Source organism: Panthera uncia, chromosome D2 (assembly GCF_023721935.1).
Source record: "Panthera uncia isolate 11264 chromosome D2, Puncia_PCG_1.0, whole genome shotgun sequence".
NCBI lineage: Eukaryota > Metazoa > Chordata > Mammalia > Carnivora > Felidae > Panthera > Panthera uncia.
The window spans coordinates 27,951,090-27,973,398 of record NC_064818.1 but is presented as its reverse complement, the minus strand read 5'-3'; the positions used below and the strand labels follow the sequence as shown (position 1 = coordinate 27,973,398).

Genomic DNA, 22,309 nt, shown 5'->3' with positions numbered 1-22,309 from the left:
TCTCCCTTCTCCTCCCCAGTCTCTTCCCCAACTCTCCCCACCCCTCGCGCTCTCCGCCCCGCTTGCCTCCTGTCCTTCCCCGCCCGCTCCATCCGGGTCGCTGACGGCTGTCTCTGAACTGGACAGCGGTGGCTGCTGCTTTTCCCTGAGGTACCCGGTAAAGTTTCACAGGAGCTGGGGAAGAGAGCAGCGGACAGTACCGACGCCGGAGGAGCTCTGGTGTTCGCAGCCGCTGGCTGAAGGAGGAGGGTCCAGGAGCTGGAGACCTGCCTTAGCTGCCGCGATTGCCTCGCTTTCTGGGGTGGCGCCGCCCCCCGTCGCCCTGGGCTTCCCCTGCCTTGAGGGGCTGGGTGAGTCGTTGCCCCGGTGGATTCGGGGGCGTGTGACGGCGTTAGGGAGGGGGCTGGCTGGGCTGGGCGGATACAGGCCGGCCTGGCGCTGGCTGCTTTCTCAGCGCTTCCTTAGGGTGGGGGGCGGGGGACGAGGACTGTGTCGGTGCTCTCTGGCCGGGAGGCTGGAATGTCGCACCTCCCTGGGCTAGGGCCTCCCTCGGACTGAGGGCCGCCCAAGTGCGGAGCCTCGTCGGCTGGCCTCTGCGGCTGCTGCGAGCGGGAGATTGCCGTAGTTGAATGGTCGGCCCGCGGGGTTGGGTGTGTGCGGTCGATTTCGCTCTCCTGGTTCCCATGAGCTGAGGCTGAGTGCCTGTTCAGGGAATGATGGGAGTAAAGTGCTTCTCATTTCCCTACCTGTTGCTGGCGAGAGGACGCCTTTTCCATTCCTTCTGCCTTTTTTAAAGAAAAGGATGGTTAAACCTTGTGCGCTGAATTTGGAGGTATTTTTCTGTCCTCTATTCTTAAAAAAAAAAAAAATACGGTTAGACAATGCAGAACTCTCGGGAACCATCGAGTTCCGATGTCCCAAAAGAATGAAATCAAACTTCTCTGAATGGATAGGTCATGGAATGGACAGCTTTGGCAATTGCTAGCCCGAACGTAGGAAAGTTGGGTTTTGAAACTTCTCAGGTTCTGTGTAAGGAATGTGGGTGACAACAACGGGAATAGGCTGACTTCCTGTAATTGTGTGATTTAGTAACGCGATGTGTTTAAAAATCTGTGTGGGTTTAGATGAAGTGGGCTCTTTGATATCCGTGTCTTTTCCAGTGTACTGGAAAGTTCTACAGATTTCGCCACCAGACTATCAATGTCCCAGCCCCCATTTCTGTTCTTGAAAAATCTTCAGTGCTAGGGTTATTTGCAGTTTTCCCCCCCATTTTCAAATACTTGTCTCAGAGGTGTATAGATAGATACAGATTTCCCCGGGGAAATATTTTTCAATCAGGATTACCACTTATAATAGAAAATGTTGAATTTGGGAGACCATCTTTATACTTAAACTGCATATTTTCTTTTGTATGTGGTTATGTGCGTGGATTTAGTTTTAAATTTAAGTGATGAGGTCACAGGCGATTGTCTTAAGATTGAGGTTTGACGGGAGAGAACCATACTTTTCTGGAAGGCCTATTATTTCAGTAATTAGATCATTTAAATTCTGGGGGATTTAAGGTTTACATAATTGGTTTTATTTTGATTACAAGTAAGAACTAAAGTTGTCTGTTGATGTAGAGGTAGGTATTAAAAGGTTTTTTGAGGGAGATTGAAAGGTTTTATGTTTGTGTAACTGGCAAAATTTTTCACTGTATATATACTTGATTTTGCCGGTTTTATTTCTTGCTCAGGATAAAATTATTTAAAGTGAAGCTAAAATGAATTTCATTAAGGTACTTAATATTTTTGTTAGTCTATCACAAGGTAGCAAAAAGTCAAAACTAGTCTACATGTTTTAAATTTTGCAAAGAATCATGGAGAGTAAACCATTTTCTGCAAATGTTAATGTATGACATACTTTTAAAAATAGAACTGATTGGTTTTTGAAACTGGATAATCCTTAATGTAGCATATTATAAAATAGATTCCATGTTTACTATATAGTGATTATTGTAGCCTAGCACTTTAAAGAGCAATTAAACATGTTTCCTTTGAAGTCATATTAACTTTTTTTGTATTTCCTCAGACATAGGGATACCTCCAACTTTCCAGTGTTTCAGAGGAAATTTTGTATTGAAACTGGAAGACCAAAAGAATTACAAACATGTTGTGCTGGGGAAATGCATCTTTTGGACAGCTAGGGTTAGGTGGAATTGATGAAGAAATTGTACTAGAGCCCAGAAAAAGTGACTTTTTTATAAATAAAAAGGTCCGAGATGTGGGATGTGGACTCAGACATACTGTATTTGTTCTGGATGATGGAACAGTGTACACGTGTGGATGTAATGATCTAGGACAGCTAGGTCATGAAAAATCCAGAAAGAAACCAGGTAAGTTGAAAAATTTTTTGTTTACTATTTCTAATAATTGTATCTTATAAGCTTGAAATGTCAAATAATTTCTCTAGTCCTAAACCCATATTTTTTTTATCAAGCTTTAAAAGCAAATTAGGAGTTAAATATATCCTTTACATTTGCATGCTTCTAAGTACTTAATTATTTTGTGGTTTCTGTTTTTTTAAACTATTATTGTTGTGAACCCTTATTGTATGAAGCTTTGGTTTCAGAACTAATTATGGTGATATAAAACAGTTGAGAAAACCAGCATGCAGTGTGGGTACACTTTTTCTTTAGTATAGAATATATAGGTATAGAGCATATATAGAATGTAGGTCCTGTTTAATAAGTACTATTCAGCCACCTTGGCAGATTTCAATTGCATAATTTACTGTGTTGTTTTCTATACATCAGAGAAAAATAAATAAGATGGAAGCTTGCCTGACATACATCCTAGTTTTTCTATTGTTGTCCCTACTCTAGTATTTTAAATACATAATTTTATTTGGCTTAGTTTGAAATATGTTTTATTCCTCTAATCTCCTACTTTGAGGTAGTAGCATCAGCTATTAAAAGTTTTCTGACTATAATATGTCCTGATTTTGTAGGAGTCATATAAGCCAAATGTAAAATAATTTTTAGTGTAATGAGAATTTTGAGGAATTTGGTCACATTTCACATTTTCTTTTCCTAAATATACGTACGTATTTTAAAATAAGGTATTACCACACTTGGAATTATTGTTGTGTGAATTTTGCTCTCAATTTTGATCAGTCTCTACACTGAAAACTATGGAAAGCTTATGAAAGAAATTGAAGAAGACTCCATTATGATTACTAAAAGTTAATTCTTAAGATGGTAAATTCAGATAAGATAGACCATAGCAGTACTGATTTACAGATTCTTCTTTAACTTCAACAATAATGGCACTTAAGCATTTTCTATGGCAATTATTCTTCTTTACCACTTCATTATTTAAGTGATTGCTATTGTTAGTCTACTTTTGAGAGGTTAATGTAGGTATAAAATAGTAAGATATTAAATATTAAGGCATGTTATTCATCTTTCATGTCATCTCACCACCATGCCAAACCTCACCTTTCTAACTTGTAAATACTGTATAGTTTTCATCCTTTCTTTGTTGGTAGGGTCTTAATCTTTTTCTTTGTGGCTTAATTTGTAATTTAAGTCTTTTGGATGAATGCTAGTAATCCTTAACACAGTAGGTTTAATTATTGCAGAACTCTAAAGGTAAAGTGGCAGCTGTCTTGTATTCCACCTCACTAAGAATATTTTCTGGAATCTTATCAGAATTTCATATCTTAGGTTTTGAGGTTGTCATGTGTAGACATGAATGGTAATTTATTGTTATGTACTTGTTATCACTGCTTCAGAGGCAGATGTATTCTTTACCTTTTTTGTTTAGCTTGGAATGCTGCCTCAAGTTGAGATTTTCATGGTTTTGGGGCTGTTGCTTTTCTTATACTTAACATGCTCCACAGAAATAATTGAATATATTTCTGTATTGCTTTAGTAATTTCTGAGAGGTTGTAGGGCAGATAAAAAGTGCAAAGCCAGCACATAGAAATTGCCAATATAGTTACTGAAGTTTATTAAAGTTTAAAGTTTTTAAATGTTATTAAGCATCTGCTTTGTGTCCAGGGCAAGGGTAGACCCTTTGCAGTAGTAGTCTGTGTCTTTAACAGCTTTTAACTCTGTAGGTAAGATTCTGGGAAACTTAACTAGCCAGAAGAGGTTTTTTTGTGGTCATGTTGACATTGTGATGATTACATTGTGACATTTATATCACTGTATTGATTCATCTTGAAAGCATTATTTGGTAATATAAAATTGGGAGGGTGGGTTTAACCTAATTTACATTACCTATTTAGGATTGCCTCATTGTCCAGGGTACATTCATGGAATATAAAAATGAAAGGCATGAACTTTGTCTTTGAAAAATTTAGAGGCTGGGCTGGGAATTAAGGCATACATAAAATGAAATAGCTGGAGAGAATTGAAAGTTGACATGATATGATATATACCTTGAAACTAGGAAATTTAATTGATGGGGAATGTCATTGTGGGATAAATTAAATATTTCTGGGAGAAAATGAAGTCTTAATTTTAATTCAACCATTGATCACATAACTAGGCAGAAAATAAATCTGGAGCTGAAGTAGTTTAGTTTTAGAGGAGAGGATCCTTATCTTGAGAAAAGCTTTTTACTAGAAGTGTCCAGATTCAGTGATTCATTGATATATATCTGGGTTACAGAGGTAGGAGAAAGTAAAAGTTCAAAAGGAGGTAGTTACTTTGATAGGGACTTTTCTTTTAAGCTTAGTTTTGATTTATGGTGTTTGAGTGGAAACTATTAATGTTTTTTAACTAAAATTATTTCCCTTGGGAATAATTCTTTAATAGCTTTGAATGTACTCCTTGCCCAACTTTTTTTTTTTTTTTTTTTAATTTGTGAGTTTGAGGACTGAATTAAAAGGTAAGGAGTTCTTATTTAATTGGTTTTAAAGTTTTTGGTAATTGAGTGAGTCTGATTGAATTTCTGGAACCACATAATAAACAAAATTCACTTTGTCAGAGCTTTAAACTGACAGAAAGAAAGCAAACAGAAAGGAGGGAGCTAGGAATTGTTTGCTTGTAGAGACTGGCTTATAAATAAGCATACTAAATATTCTGTAATATATGTGAAAGAGAAACAGGTGGCTTCATTAAGGATAAGCTATTCTTGAGAGTTATAACCTACCGAGGACTCAGCCTTATAGCGTAGTAAATAGATTTGACCTGTGGCCTGTTGGGAGAGGTTTCCATTCTGAAAATTTTAGGAACCACATCTGAAGGGTTCACTGATATCCTTTATTATACCAAGAGTATAGATTGTGTCCATGTTCATTTCCGTCCTCTTGTATATGTATATCCCTTGGTATCACTACTAGCTCTGATTATTTCCAGAGAAGTGAACATCTATTTCACTTTCATGTGTGTATTTTTCCTTCATAAGAATTTTTTAAAACCTTTTTTTTTAGCTATTTGCTCTTAATTCATAGGTAACAGGTAAATATATTTGATCTTTAAAAGGCTAGACCAGTCCATCTAAATAGTTTTATTTATATTTCCTTCCAAATTCACTTCTGAAGATTTTAAGATAAAGTATAGGAAGTGTACTTTTCCTAACAAGATCATTTATTCACTGTATATTCAATCATAGGTATTATTTGGTAACCATGGTCCTAATGTTTTGCACATCTATTTCCATTTGTTTCATGTTAGAAACAGTACTATATATTATACGATCATAAATTTGTAAATAATGTGATATAGTTTTTTTTAAAAATCACTGTTTTGGTAGCTTTTCGTGGTTTACAGAGTTCTTTTAGTTAGATTATCTCATTTAATCCTCATAATGATCTTGTATGGTATCTAGGGCAGGTGTTATGGTCCTCATTTGTAAAATAAAGTAACTAAAGTAAAATGAGATTAAGAGACTAACGAGTAGTAGGCTAGCAAATGTTAAGGGACCATGCTAAATCATGTGGTTTTACCTTTATCCCACAAAGGTTTTCCCTGCCGTATTTAGAAGATAAAAGAATATTAACCTGGGAGGAAACTAGTTTCCATCAGTATTTTAATGTAATTCTGAGAGTTAAAAAAACAAAAACAAAAACAAAAAAAAAACCTTAAAAATTTTCTCTTTTATAGGTTGTACAATGAAGATACCATGTTTTATTATCTCCTCCCTTCCCATATATAAATTCAGAAATAAGCCATTTTAGGCACTGTATAAGAAGGTTGAGAGTTCTGTTTTCAAGATACAATATTGTGCCAACACAAACTAAAAATTCACATATATGTATTTTTTTTCTGAACTGAAGACTAACTTGATTAGCAAAGTCAGCAACAGATAAAGTTTTGAATAGTATGATAAAATATGTTGTAGCCTATGCTCAACTCTTCTACAGAAGATGTAAAAATCATGAGCATTGATTCTGTTTATTGTATCTCAAAATGGTGATTTCTGCTGTTGAGTCAGTCCAGTGAAAGCATTTTGGTCACATAGCAGTAATTACTTGCTTGCCCTTTTGCTTCTTCATTTTTCTGACTTGCTCTTTCTGTTCATAAAACATAAATCTATAAGTGAACTACTTAAAATATAGTTGAAATTTTAAAAGTAACATACGAAAATGTATAAATATGTGAAATAAAATTATTCACTTAAGAGCAGATTATAAATACCAAATTATCCCACATATTATTGAACCAAAGCATATAATACCAGAGAAGCTTATTATGTTTTATAACTCCTACTTTTCATGATACCTTCTAAGGATGAGAAAGATGTGGATGATTTGAAGACTTGAAAAAAAGTAATTACTTGGGTCAGGAATGGAGGCTTGCTTTGGACACTTTACTTTGAGGAAGGTTAGTGCCCAAGAACACAGTGTCAAGGGTAGGGAAAAAAAAAATCATAATGCAAACAGATGACTACTGTTAGAGAGATGTATAATAATACTTTACTTTGTGTAGGACCCTACATCTGAGGAATATCAAGAGCATTACACAATAACTCATGGTTCCTTTCAAAATGCTTGTGACACAATTTGCAAGAATTATCCTCATCTTAGGGGATAAATTTACGGAGAAATGGCAGCACAAGTTGGTAAGTAACTTGTCAAAACAGCAGGTGACTGGTGAACATCTATAAATTGAATCTGAAAAATTAAGTCTACCAGTCTCCTACCTTATTCACTAAATTGTTCTTATGTTTAGAATTATTTACAATAATATCTTCTATTTGAGGCAGATCAAATACTAATTTGTTTCTTTGCCATTTTATTTGATGGCCTTTTGAAATAAATCATTATTTTACCAAGATGCTTGCATTGTGATACCACTTTGGTACTTCATTATAACCTTGTGTGGTATGAATAATAATATTTGAACAAACTACTGTGGTAACCCAGTCTTTTCTCTTTCTTCTTTTATATATCTCATTCTATATCCCTTTGTTGTCTAATGCTATGCTGTGCTATCCAAGATCCATAGTAACTGCCAGGTGGGATTGATTTGGTGTCAACATTGGAACTTGGATTAGTTATATTGTGTTAAGTCTGCCATGTATCTCTAAGTAGGATGCATTGGTTTGGTGAATGCTTTATAAAACCTTTAACCCTGGAGAAAGCAATAATAGAAGTAGATGCCTAATCTGAGCAGTCTAACAAATAGAGGCGTCTTTAAAGGATTTAGAAATGATTTTTTTTTCTTTGTTTTTGGTATGCTGGTGTTTTTACTTGATTGGGAGTGAGCCATTTACTTTCCTTGAAAAAACAGGAGTATTGTAGATTTCAGTTTCGTGGTTTGGGCAGGAATCCTTGTAGCAGGTGAAAGCTTAAGTGGTCTAGTTTCCATCATCTCTTTAGTAAGTATTCTTAGGGTTCTGTGTTCCCAGTGTCATAAAAATTAAAGCTCATTTCTCACAGATACATATGTATATTTATAATTGCTTTGAAGAAATAAATCTCACTTCATAGATACTTATAAGTGTCTTCCTAGGCTAGAAAGCGTATCAAGTACCTGGGTATGTATCATACCCAAATTAAAGAATAATCTTTAATCAGGTAACTATTAAAGAAAATCTAATAAGGAACATGTATTCATATGTTGTTGCAAGGGCTTTTTTGTGGTAGGATTGTGTTAGTGAGTAGAAAAGTGGGAAATGTTAGTGAAGAAACCATATTGAAGAGCCCAAGATTTATCTCCTTTTAGCTTCTGTGGGTTCTTTTCATGCTGATGGAATTAAGACAATAATTATTTATTCAGATACATAATCATCTTAATGAATTGTGATAGTTACTTTACATGGAAGAAAAACCTATGCTGTATATAAATGTATTCAATTGGAGTTATTGTTATTAAAAAGGGAATTTTCGGGGCACCTGGGTGACTCAGTTGGTTAAGTGCCTGACTCTCAATTTCAGCTCAGGTCCGTGATCTCATGGGCGTGAATTCAAGCCCCTTATCGGTTCCACGCTATGCATGGAGCCTGCTTAAGATTCATATTCGTTCTCTCTCTCTCTCCCTCTGCCCCTCCCCCTCCTTTCCCGTCCCTCTCCCTCCCCCTCTCCCTCCCCCTCTCCCTCCCCCTCTCCCTCCCCCTCTCCCTCCCCTTCTGCCCCCTGCCCCTCTCCAGCTCATTCTCTCTCAATGTTTGGGAAGTTTCTTGAATATTGGTGGCTCAGTCTTTAAACCATAATATTTAATTTGCATGTAATTATTCTTTTTTCTTCAGTTCTAGGATGGCAGAAATTTAGTTTAGCTTTTCTTCACCTTAAAGAAAATGTTCTAGGGTTCTTTAATGTGTTTTTCACATTATTTTGAAAGATCCTAATTATTTCTTTATTAATATTTAAGCTTAGTTACATTTTATTCCTTTGCTAGGCGTCCTCCTATTCTGAAATAACACATTTTTAGTGTCTAGTTTTTTCTAATTATAAAAGTATTTCATATTCTTGGTAGAGAATTTGAAAAATACAGGAAAGTAAAAATCAACTATAATACCATCATGCATAGATAAATACTATGGTCATTTAACACTTTTGCTATACTCATATGTTTGTGATTGCAGACTGGAAGTATGTTCTTATATCTCAGTTTTTTTCAGTAACAATTGAATAATAAGTATTTCCCCATGTTTCACAATATTGTTTAGGGGTATTGTTAATGATAATTTAATACTTCATCATTTAAATATAGCAAAATTTGTGTTCTCCTATTTTTCGGAGATACATAATATATATGATATATATATATAATATAATATATATGCATAATATATATATCAGTTTAGTCTTTATTTGCATCTCTGTTAATTTCTTTACGAAAAAGAACATCTTTAATTTTAGCAAATCTAGAATAAAACAATAACCAATTTATTTTTAAAAATTTAAGTAAGCTTAGTTGTGCCTCACCCTACAAAATTGATAAGCCTAGAAGATATTTGTTAATGAAAGTTTTAAAAATGTATTCATTTGACAAGCTTTTGAATATAATTGATGAATATTATTTAAAGATCTAGAAAGGAAGATAAAACAAGCGCAGAAATAAGTAGAAATGCATCTAATGTGTTAAGTGTTATAAAAGGCATAAACAGAACACTGTGTACAGAGGAATAGTGTAGCTATTTGGAATGGAATGGATTGTAGGTGACTTTTTATAGGGAAGATAGCATATGACCTGGAAGGATATAAGTATTTAAAGGAGGAAAGAATGAAGAGGCTTTATAGGTAGCTTAGCTCAAATGGAAATAGACAAATGGGAGACCTATTAAGGGAATTGTAGTCCAGTTAACTAAAATGTCTGAGAATAGAGAGCAAGAAAGAAGGTAAAATTGAGGTCAGGTTATAGAATTAATCAAGTTAGGGTTTTAATTGGGTGTATATTCACTGATCGTTTGTAATGGGAATTATCAGGTTTTTATAAAGGAGGGGAGAGAATTTGGAGGTAAAGTAATCAGTTAGGCTATAATGGTGCCCCTTTAAAACAACAAGGGAGAGGTGCTTGAGTGGCTCAGTGGGTTAAGTGTCCAACTTCAGCTCAGGTCTTGATCTCACAGTTCCTTGTGTTTGAGCCCTGTTTTGGGCTTTCTGCTGTCAGCACAGAGCCTGCTCCCGATCCTCTGTCCTCTTCTCTCTCTCTGCCCCTTTTCTGCTTGAGTGCTCTCTCTCTCAAAAATAAATAAACATTAGGAAAAAAGCAGCAAGGGAGCAGTTAGATCAAGGAGAAATTAGGGAAGCGGAAGGGATGGATAGGCTGTGGTAACCAAATAGAAGTGAACAGTAAGGGTAAAGAGCAGAGCCAGGTGTGATCCTAGGTTGAATCAGTAATTAATATAAATAGGGAATCCAGGAAGGGGAGGAATGTTAATTGTTTTGTTTCAGCAGCGAGAAAATATTTGGTGAAGTGAATTTTGTTTTGAATTTGGTAACCGTATTCAGTGATAAGTGAGAAATTCAGTATTACAAGTGGGGAGAAAGATCAATGCTAAAGGAATGAGATGTTTTATTTCCTCTTCAAAGTAGGCTAACATTCCAACTATATATTTCTCGCTGATTCCAGCCTATCAAGTAATTAACAGTCTGTGAACAATAATTTTGTGTTTTTGGGAGACTGAAGTACCTGGTGATGTAACACCTTTGTAAAATTAAACTTTTTATTGCCAGGGACCATTTGAATTTTATTAATTGGTTAATTTACTTATTTTTGCTTAACTGACACAAACCTATTAATTATGCCTGACTTTATGACTTCCTTCCAGGTTTTACTGGAAACAAAGTTTTTGAAATCACAAGATGGAATCACATAGAAGTTGCTTTTGATTCCACTAATTGATGAAATAATTGTGACTATAAATTGTAAATGTGCTGGCATTTAGGCAAGAGTCCCTAAGAAATGTGTCCTCTGAGATGATGCTGTTTGTTGCTTCTGTGAAAGGGAAATGGGAATGGGACAGGAACAGTCTAAGGCTAAAAGAGAAGCAGAATTAGGAGCATCTGAAAACAATTGGAGCAAAGTTTAGCTGCTTTACCTGTGAGTTATTTGAAGGCTTTGTTTTGTTTTGTTTTGTTTTGTTTTGTTTTAGAATGGCAGGACGAAACTCAAGTAGAGCTTAGATTGCTTCCCATAATTGGTCCCAAGTATTTATCACTTAGCAAATGTATACTTTGTGATTTCTGATTCAGGGATTGCTTACCTATAGATTGCGTAAGTAGGCTTTCTAACAGAAATGGACTTCATGGACCTACACTTATCTTCTGGAAGTAATTAGGTAAAAGCCTGACAGGTTGGTGTTACCTCTGTCTGAACATAGGTCTATTTCTGCACTGAGTTGAGGAATTGAGTAAGTCTCTGCAACTGGAAATGTGGAGGGAAGGGAATACTTTAGAAGTTGGTATGATAATGTAAAGGGAGAAGAAAGATACAAACCTCATTACTGGAGAGAAATTTAATGAGAAGTATTATTTGGAATATATTTAGATATGGAATATTGATGTTTAAAAATAATAACGGTAACTACCATTATGTGCCAGGCACTGTGTTACATCCTTTATATGTTATCCCAGAATCCTAAAACCACCCTGCCAGGTACATATTAGCACAGTCTTGCTGTTGAGGGTAAATAAAACTTTAAGACGCTAAATAACTTGTCCAAAGTCAAAATTAAAATGCAATGAAAATAAGAACCAATTAGATGCCAATAATGGAAGAAAAGACACCATTTATAATAGCAAGAGAAAGATAAAATGACCCAGGAATAACCTAAGAAATGTGCAAGACTACTGAAGAAGACCTGAAAGCATTTCTAAGGGATGCAAAAATTTTAAGCAAATGGAAACCACATTTGTAGGTAGGAATATTCAACCTAAGCAAATCTGTCAGTTTTCTCTAAAATTAGTCAATTTAAGGTGATTGTAATAAAAATACCAAGTGTTTTTTGTTGGGGGGGGGAGGGAGGAGAGCTAAATAAGTGGATTTTCTTGGTCTTATGGAAAAAATGAAGCAGCTCAGGAAAACTGAAAAATAAGAACAGAAATATGTAACTAGATAATAACATTTTATTTTTAAAGTCTTAATAGTTAAAACTGCCTCACAAGTACGTATCAAACCACGAAAACAACATAAAGCCCAGACATAGACCCAAATCACCTCAAATCAAATGGGGAAAAATTCAAGTGGGACTATTCAGTAAATAATCTTGGAATAAGTAGGAACATCATCTAGGGAACAAAAAAAATTGGATTACTGCCTCATGCCATGTATATATTTGGGTAAATTCCAAATGAATCAGGTTAAATGTAAAGACTGTGATGATAAATGTGCTCAAAGAAAACATGGACAATTTTGTTTATTATTTTGGAGTAAGGAAAGCCTTTCTGACTGAACTGTGAAGATGTATAGAAAAGTAAAACTACATGAAAAAAATTTTGTTAGGTAGAAATCACCGTGTAAACAAGTTAAAAGATGAATGGGAAAATATTTACGACTCATTACAATAAAGAATGCTAATTTCCCAGATATGAAACAGTCCTAGAAATTGATAAGATGAAAACAATCCAGTAGCAACATTGTCACAGGATATGAACAGGCAGTTTACAAAAAGGGAAACATTTTACAAATGACTCTTAAATGAATACTCTTCAATCTCATTCACATTAAGAGAAATGCAGAATACTACACTGAGGTACCATTTTTTTTTACATATCAGGTTAGCAAAAATCCTTAACTTTGATAATATAGTAGACCCTCCAGCCCACATCCAGGGTTTCACTTTCTGAGATTTCAGTAACCCACGGTCATCTGCAGGTCCAGAAGCAGATGTTCCTCCTGATGTCAGAAGGTCAGTAGTAGCCTAATGTTATGTGCCTACATCATCCACCTCATTTCATTTCATCGATAGGCATTTTATCATCTCACATCTTCACAGAAGGGTGAGTACATTGCAATTAAGATGTTTTGAAAGAGGGAGAGACCACATAACTTTTATTGCAGTATGTTATAATTGTTCTGTTTTATTATTAATCTCTTACTGTGTCTAATTTATAACTTAAACATTATCCTAAGTATCTATAGGAAAAAACGGTATATTCAGGGTTTAGTACTATCCATGGTTTCAAAATGGCATCCATTGGGTCTCAGAATATATCCCCCGTGAATAAGGATGGGGGGAATGCTATATACTCTATATGGTGAGGCTGTCAGTAAACAAGTGTTCATAGGTTGTTGGTGTAAACTGATAAGCATTATGAGGGTATTTTGCTAGTATGTGTTAGAATTGCAAATGCACATACTTTTTCTCCAAGAAGTGCAAGAATATAACTTGTGCTCTGATAACTCCATTTGTGCCTGTACAAAATGACACATTGACATATTACTGAAACATTGTTAATAATAGAAAAAGATTAGAAACAGTCTCGTGACTGTCTGTTGGGAACTGGTAAAATAAATTGTTCAATCAATGTGTTGTAATACTGTGTAGTTGTGAAAAGAGTAAAGGAATTTTCTGTGTACTAATATGTAAAGATTTCTAAAATACATTAAGTAAAAAGAGCAAGGTATAGAACATTGTATAGAAAGCTATATTTTAGATAAAATGTGAAAAAATGTACATTTGTATTTGCATATAGATACATTAAAATAAACCCTGGAAGAATACATATATCTAATAACAGTGGTTACCTTGGTGCAGAGGTAAGATAAGGGCTGAGAAGTAAGTAGGTTGGTGGAGGACATGGATGGTAGACCTAGATTTCTACTGCATACCCCCCCCCCCTTTTTTTTTTAACAATGTAAATCTATATTATTCTTTAATTCATTTTTTAAAGGGTAGGCTCTGGAATTAGAGTGCTTAGATACAAATTCTGAATTCTGACTCTTATTTCTTAGCTATGTTATCTTGCACATATTGCTTAGCCTTTCTGCACCTAAGTATTCTTTTCTGTTAGGATAATCATATCAAATTCCTAGGGTGGTTGTAAGGATTAAGTGAGATAACACATAAAAGTGAAAAGAACAATGCCTGGCATGTCATGAGTGTTCTAAATGTTTCTTAAAAGAGAAATACCCTTAATATTAGAGTGGGAATTTAACTTTAGGTCTGCCTTACACTGAAGTGGGTTATATGCTATTTCCATATTTGCCTTTACGTAGGCAATACATATCTTTCCATTTATAACAAAACTTCAGGCATTTATTCAACAATTGTGCCTTCCAGCTAATGTCACAGACATTGCATCAAGCATGAAAATACTTCTTTACGTTTAGTGTTCTATTACCTTGTTGGAGCTCATATTTAAAAATTAGGCCAAAATTTCAAAAAAAATGTTATGTTTGTGATACTTACAGGTAATGCTATATTAGAGCACAATATAAAATGAATTGGATTCCTTTACCATTAGACTTAAAGATGTAATGATACAGAAAAATAAAAGAATTATAGATGCTTTTTTTGTTCCTGTAAGAAGTACGTAAATGGTAGAGGTTAGATTTATCATTTATTTTCAAAAGTTAATTCAGTGATGAATAATTAGAAGATGTCTTAGTCCAGTCAGATCACTGCCATAAAATTAGTATATTGTGAGGGGCTTAATAAATAACATGTGTATTTCTCATGTTTCTTTAGGCTAGTCATTCTAAGATTAAGGTGCTAGCAGATTTGGTGTCTGGGAAGGACTTGCTTCTTGGTTCATAAATGGTCATTTTCTCACTGCCTTCAAATGGCAGAATGGGTGAGGGAGCTCTCTGGGAAAGGGCACTAATCTCATTCATGAGGGCACCATGACTGCAAGACAGAGAAAATCAAGGAAGACAAATATACATATTTCTGAAATTATAAAACTTATAAGATGTGGAGAAAAGAGGAACATTTAAATGGAAACAGTTGTACTGTAAGTTATCCATCTCCATCTCTCCAAAACAAACTACAAAAACAACTCTTCTTTATTAATGTTTCTTGAATTCACTTAGGTTCAAACCTTAGATTCATCTTAGGGTCTGCTTCCTAGTCTGGAACACCAACATTGACTCAGTTGCCAAATCTTACTGATTGATATTTTAGTAACTCTCTGTCTTGTCTGTCTGTCTGTCTGCCTTTCTTTGTTTTTCTTTTTCCTTTTTCTTTTTGTCAAATAGCCTTTTGCCAAAAGGCTATTTGACCTTGAGCTAGTTATTTTAAACTCTCAGACCCTTAGCTTCCTCCTATCTCAAGCTAAAATTCTTTTTTTTTTTTTCCTAGTTAGACCATTACTATCTGTGCAAAAACAATGGCAATAGCTTTTCTGCTGATATCCCTGCTCCGGTCTATCCTTTTTGGTAATTCCAGGTTATTCTTTCTATGGCATATTTCCATTTCTGTCTCTTGAATATTGCTCAGCTGAAGGACGATCCTGTATCATTGTGGTCACTCTTGTAAGAACTCAGATCAAATATTTTGTGCAGTGTCAAGTACAGTTATGTGGCATTCAGTAAATTAAATTGTATTATTGTCTTCCTGTTATATTGAATTATTTGGATAAAAATCTTCTCTACCATGTCAGTTCTTAAAGGGTAGAAACCTTGAACACTTTAGCTTTAGTACTATAGTGACAACACTATGGTACACACAGAAGAAACCCAGGGGGTTGTTGAATGAACACGTGATCAGTGTATTTTATTGGATGTACCATAGGAAGAGAAAATTGTAGGTTCTTTGAATAAGCTTGATGGCCATCAGCTGTGTTTTAACCAAAATTAGAAAACTTAAAATTGTAAGAATATACATGTTTCATATGATATGGTAAAGTGTGGCCATAAGAGGAAACAAGAATGAGGGTTGGAAGAAGTTTATCGTATTCAAGTAGGTCCCAGAGAGAGAGGATCAGATGCCACAAAGCCATAGGGGAGAACACTAGGGTAGTCAGGAAGCAGAAGACAAGAGCATAGGGACATCTTAGTTTGTGGCTTTTATTGGGGTTTTCTTGGGAAAGGCAAGACTGGGCAGAATAACAGTTTGGATTGGCTAGTTTGGTTAATTCCTCCAGGCTTTGGGCTAAAAGGGTTGGTTCTTAGTTTCCTCGTCCCTGGCCCTGGGGTGATTTAGGGTGAGGGAGGTACTGGCTTGGTGTGTGAGAGTTAGATAAGGAGATAGTTGGTAGTATAAACTCTGGACTGGTTGGTTTGCATATGAACAGTGTGCTGGTAGGCAAGTTGTTATCTTTAGGAATTAGTCCTGGGAATGGCCATCTCTTCTGGGGTCTGTAAGTCTCTTGCTCCCCAAATGTCAGTGTTAAGAATGCAGAAATCAAGAAAATATAGTTAATGTAATTGGCCCTGTGATGAATAGGTGCCATCTATACCAATGAAGACTCTAAGAAAACACAAAATAAAAACTCTGGTAATATATTGAGGGTTCATTCTTGCTTGTCTTAAAAAGAAAGTTAAAGCAACTGTTTGATATTTATGTTGGGGACTTTACATTTCAACTTCTTTTCTCTTCAAAGCAATTAATTGCAGTGGTTTCCAGACATCCAGAAAGGACTTTTCTAAAGAAAAATGTTGTAAAGCCATAAGTATTCACAAAATTTTAAGTAATTTTGAAAATAAATTATTAAAACATTAATACCTTGTTATTTAAATGTTAAAAGCACAATAGTTCAATAAATAGGGAAATGTTTATATTTAGTGCCTTTATCTGTGAAGTAGGGATGATGGTACACACCTGCCTCATGGTGTTATGAGGATTAAATGAGATTACATATTTAACATAGTGCCAGGCACATAAGCTCTTTATGTATGTTAACTGTACACCTGTAGGTAGTAGAATGCATGAAAGAGTTATGAACTTGTAAACATATCCATCATAAAGAATTTTGTAATCTAATTAGTTATAACTCTAATTTTATGATATTTTTTATTGTGGGCTGTCAACTGAGACATGTAAATTACTTTATGTTAACTTTAGATTTTATCTGGGAACTCATTAAAATGTTTTGGTGACTATAGGTTGTATCATTCCAAATTCCTATTGGTAGTAATTTTAGAGAATAAACATTTTCATTTAACTTTCAGTTTCAGTTTTTATTTAGTTTAGACATTTAGTTTTATTTCTTTAATTCTTGATTTGTTTTATATTTTATTGTTATGTGCATTATATTGCAAATCCTTTACAAAGTGTCAATAAACAATAATTTCACTTTAAGAAGAGAGAAGTATATGCCTTGAGTGAAGTAGCCTTGTGGTTATTATTTCTGTAACAAAATTAGTAATATGATTATGTAAAAAGAAAAAAAAACACTATAAATTATTTATTGGTGCTGTGCACTAATCCCAAGTGATTAATGTCCTAATCTTTAAAAAGTCAAGATCATAGGGGCGCCTGGGTGGCTCAGTTGGTTAAGTGTCTGACTTTGGCCCAGGTCATCAGCTCACAGTTCGTGGATTCAAGCCCCACATCAGGCTCTCAATGCTGACAGCTCAGAGCCTAGAGCCTTCTTCGGATTCTGTGTCTCACTTTCTCTCTGCTCACCTGTGCTCTCTTAAAAATAAATAAACATTTAAAAAAATTAAAAATCAAAATCATGAAATGCATCAACTACATGTATAGTTATTTAAATAATAAGAGAAGTAAAAGCTACTTGTAGATAACTAGTATTGACAATTTAGTATTTATTTTTTCAGTATTTTCTCTGCATATACATTGGGGCTGTGTGTGATATATTTTTAAATAAGAATGAAATTATATAATACTTTTAAAATTTTGTGGTATCTTGCAAACTTAAAATTTTTAGAGTCAGTTTTTTAGTGTACTTTCTTTTGCTCTAGTTAGAGTTTTGAGTTATTTGGAGAGAAGGGAAAAGGAAACCTATATTTATAGCAACTAATGAGGCATGGTAGGACAGAGGATTTTGAAACTTAAGCTCTGATAGAATTAAACTTTTAGTAAGAAATTGAAATGGTACTTCTTGAAATTAGCTATTTAACAATGTATATTCCTTCGGACCTCAGTTTTAAATTGTTATCAAATTGCTATGCTTGTTGCTATTCATAACAATATTGTTTTTTAGACCCTGATAACTTGAACAATATCAGCAAAGATTTTTGTTCCCTGTATAAAACATTGATAGTTGTTCAGCCTTTGTTGGAATTCTTTTTTTCTTTCTTTCTTTCTTTCTTTCTTTCTTTCTTTCTTTCTTTCTTTTTCTTTCTTCCTTCCTTTTCCTTCCTCCCTTCCTTTTCCTTCCTTCCTTCCTTCCTTCCTTCCTTTAAATATATGTAGAACTTCATTAAACTTGACCACATTAAGAGTTAATAATTGTGGGAGTGCCTGGGTGGCTCAGTTGGTTAAGCAACTGACTTCCGTCTCAGGTCATGATCTCACGGTTTGTGGGTTTGAGCCCCGTGTCAGCCTCTGTATTGACAGCTCAGAGTCTGGAGCCTGCTTTGGATTCTGTGTCTCCCTCTTTCTCTGTCCCTACCTGCTTGTACTCTCTCTCTCTCTCTCAAAAATAAATAAACATTAAAAAAAAAAAAAAAAGGATAATTGTGGACTTGGATCAGTTGTAATTGTACTTTCATACCACATAGTCCCTGATTTATGAATGAATGGTGTTTTTAAAAACCAAGTTTTTCTTTGCTTATAGAAATATTGCTAGATCATAAGTAGATTTTCAAACTAATCTTTAAAATAATTCTAACTATAATAATCTATCAGTAATTATATTTAATTGACCTTTATAGTATTTTCTGTCGAAAAATTCATTTGAGTTTTAAATTTGGATGTCAAAAATTTATCTCTACCCTTCATGGCTTGTTTAGCTCTCTTACTTTATCTGTTCCAGAAAGCCTAAGAAAGATATATGTGGGCATTTAACTTAACTATAGATCATGGTTTAAAGGTAAACAGTACCTGACTATACCTTGTTTCTTCTGTTACTTCAGGTTAGTTATTTCCTTAGAGTTTTGAGGGTCATTTATAAGTTGAGGGTTAGCTATACTTGGAAAAAAGCCTTTTATTTTTTCTGATTACCAAAATGATACATGTAATCTTTTTTTTTTTATAGAAATATATGATTTAAAAAGTGGAAGCCACTTTACCCTGACATTCTAAAGCTGACTACTACTATTTGTTTATATTTTTGTATTTTTTATACCTATATAAAAGTACGCAATTCTCTGTATATACAAAAGTTTTGTGGTTTTGCTTTTTCATTTAGTATATTTCTGTTTTTTTCATGTTAGTATACATTCTTTTTAATAGAAGCATCAATTTTTTTCTTCCAAATTTTTGTTTAAATTCTAGCTAGTTAACATATGTAATATATTGGTTGCAGGAGTCAAATTTAGTGATTCGTCACTTAGATATAACTCCCAGTGTAGGAGCATCAATTTGTATTACATGAATGTTCCATAATTTATGTACCTACCTGTTATTGGAAATCAGGTTATTTCCTGTTGTTGTTTTTTCCCCAGGTACAAAATGTAATTCAGTAAACATTATTTTATAGTAAATCCCTAAAATGAAAGTTTCTGGGTCAGAGGCATGTATGTTAAAAATTAAAATACATATTGCCAACTTTTATTTGGCTTATATTTTGAAGATTGTTTAGAGAACTATCCTTCGCCAATTCTTTAAATACTTTTTTCCATTTATTTTAATCTTTTGACATGGAAATAATGTAATTGTAAACTAGAAACTTCCAAATTTTAAAATCAATTACCTGTGATTGAATTATTCAAAATAAATTATTTCTTTCTTTGGTTTGCCTAGAAAATAGAGATGGTAATACTTGGCCAAGTTGACAGGAATGTTTTGAACCTAAAAATATTTACCCAGGTGTATTCATTTGCTAGGGCTGCCATACAAAGTATGACAAACTAGGTGGCTTAAGTAACAGAAATGTATTATCTTACAGGTCTAGAGGCTAGAAATCCAAGATCAAGGTGTCAGCAAGGTTGGTTCCTTCTATAAGGCCTCTCTCCTAGTTTCTGGTGGTTTGCTATCAGTCTTAGGCATTCCTTCATATGGTATTTTCCCTGTGTAATTGTGACCACATTTTCCCTTTTGAAGATTTAGGGACCTACCCTCCTCCCCCGTATGACCTCATCTTAACTAATTATATCTTCAATGACCCTGTTTCTAAGTAAAGTCACGTTCTGAGATACTGGGGATTAGGACTTAAACATATGCATTTAGGGGAGAACACAAATTATCCTGTAACAACAAGATTTTGATATTTGTAGGTGAAAGAGGATACAGAGTAACATAATGTTTATATTTTCCTTCAAATTAGATGTTTTAGAATTTTGAATAAGAAGTAGTTTTTAAGAGATGCTAGTTGTGAATATGTTACTATAATGGTGTTTCTGTAGTATTTATTGCCTTTAAATCCAAAAAGCAATACATTTTTTTTTTTGAGAAGACCGTATATTCTTTACTGTTTATTTTTGTTTACAAGATTCTCAGAACATATTATTGATGATTATATCTTAGTATCAGGTTTAAACCCTGGTTAGCAAAGACTCCTAATAGACCATCTTGTGTATTCTGTGATTGGTTGCTAAGAAGTGTGTATGTGTACTGTTATTAAATCAACCTAGGTTGTAGTCAGTTAATACCCATGAGGCCTTTTTATGGTCATTCCTGGACATGCACATATGCATTGCTGCAAAATAGTTGGGTCTCCTGACGTGTGCATTCCCAGCTGACATTCAGCAAAGCAGTGCTCTGCCTTCTTGTTTCAGCTCTCATACTGTAAACAAGTATCCTTTTGTACCACATTTTTTATGTTTTTGTACTTTTCTTGGTCATTTCACTGTTTAAAATGACCTCTGAGCATAATACTGAAGTGCTGTCTAGTGTTCCTAAGCACAAGAAGGCTGTGATAATACATTGGGGCATGAGTTAGGGTGCTGTTGGCTGTGAATTCAGTGTTAGTGAATCAACAGTATATAAGATGTCTTTAAGCAGAAACACATATAAAACAAGGTTATGTGTTGATCAGTTTATGAAAATGTGATCAGTTTTCTGGGAGCCTAATCCTGTATTATCCCTAGGGGCAGTGTTTCGTATTTGCTGAGCAAGTATTTGTGGTAACTTTATAGAACATAACTATTGTCAATAATGAGAATTGATTATATTCTCAAGTAGACTAAATAAGCAGACAAAGATGGTAAGTGGAACAATTATGGAGTTTCCTAGAAGGATGGTGCAGTGAAATCCTCAATATTTAACATACGTTTTCTTCATACATTGTGCAGAATTTTGCACCAGCCTTTAAAGAAGATACAAAAGAAGTCTGGAGTCCCATCTTTGTAGCTTTTATTTTTCTTTTTGTAGCTTTCATTGACTACAAATATAAAATTGAGAATGCAGAATTTTTCATTTTCTATCCATAGTGACAAAAGAAAATTGACAGAGAAAGATGTTTCACAATTATTAGACAAATCAGAAGGTGAATGTAGGTATCATCACTGTATGATGATAATGAAATTGTACAAGTGAACTCTTAAACAGTGAGTCTGGAGATGATATTCTACATGAATTTTCACAAACTCAAGAATTGGCGAGTATATTTTTTAGGTCCCAAAGGAAATAGGTTAGTTTTTCAAGAGGAAGGATTTTATCATATAACATTTTGCATCAAGAACCTGGACCTATCCTACATTGCTAAAAGGCTGTGCAGCATTATTCTTTCTTCTTTTATAATATTTGCAAACTGAGAACAAACTGAGGGTTGATGGGGTGGGAGGGAGGGGAGGGTGGGTGATGGGTATTGAGGAGGGCACCTTTTGGGATGAGCACTGGGTGTTGTATGGAAACCAGTTTGACAATAAACTTCATATATTGAAAAAAAAATATTTGCAACAAAATTCATTTGATGCAGTTTGTTTATGAATAAATGCTGAAATCAGATCTACATCCAGAGGTAATTGGGAGGAAATAGGTGATGTAGAAATTAAAATTGTCATTAGGTTGAATATTTTAATTGGTTTTCATAAGTCTAAAAATGACTATATTTGTATGTATGGAGCAAAGATAATGGCCTTTTCTTCCTTACTAAAATGCACCATTAGTTTTCAAAAATACTGCATTTTAACAATGTAAAGTATAAGAAGAACCAGAAGTAATAACGACCTGGCACCTATTAGGGATGTATTTAGAATATATCTGCTGTTAATATTTACAAGATAGATATGTTACGTGCCTCTAGTTCTTTATCTTTTCTGTTTTTGCTCCTGTCTCTGAGAAGTGTATTTTTTCTTTCCCAAGGCAATCTCCACCACTTATGTTTTTTTTTTTTTGCCCTTTGATGCCTCCCAAAACTAAATGTTCTCGTGAGCCATCAATGCTGATATGAACAGTGTTACTTTTCTCAAACATTTTATGTG

At 34.4% G+C, this 22,309-nt stretch overlaps 1 protein-coding gene across 9 annotated transcripts in view; it reads left to right on the top strand.

Annotated features, from left to right (window-relative positions):
* Positions 1-35: 35 nt before the first annotated feature.
* Positions 36-22,309, top strand: part of HERC4 (HECT and RLD domain containing E3 ubiquitin protein ligase 4) — a 136,110-nt gene continuing 113,836 nt past the window's right edge. For 2 of the 9 annotated variants that reach the window (XM_049645117.1, XM_049645114.1), the window contains exons 1-2: positions 36-350; positions 2,071-2,374. In XM_049645117.1, the coding sequence (XP_049501074.1) occupies positions 2,149-2,374 (226 nt within the window). In that variant the 5' untranslated portion in view covers positions 36-350; positions 2,071-2,148. The other 7 variants (XM_049645118.1, XM_049645116.1, XM_049645119.1 and 4 more) reach the window with 6 other exon arrangements.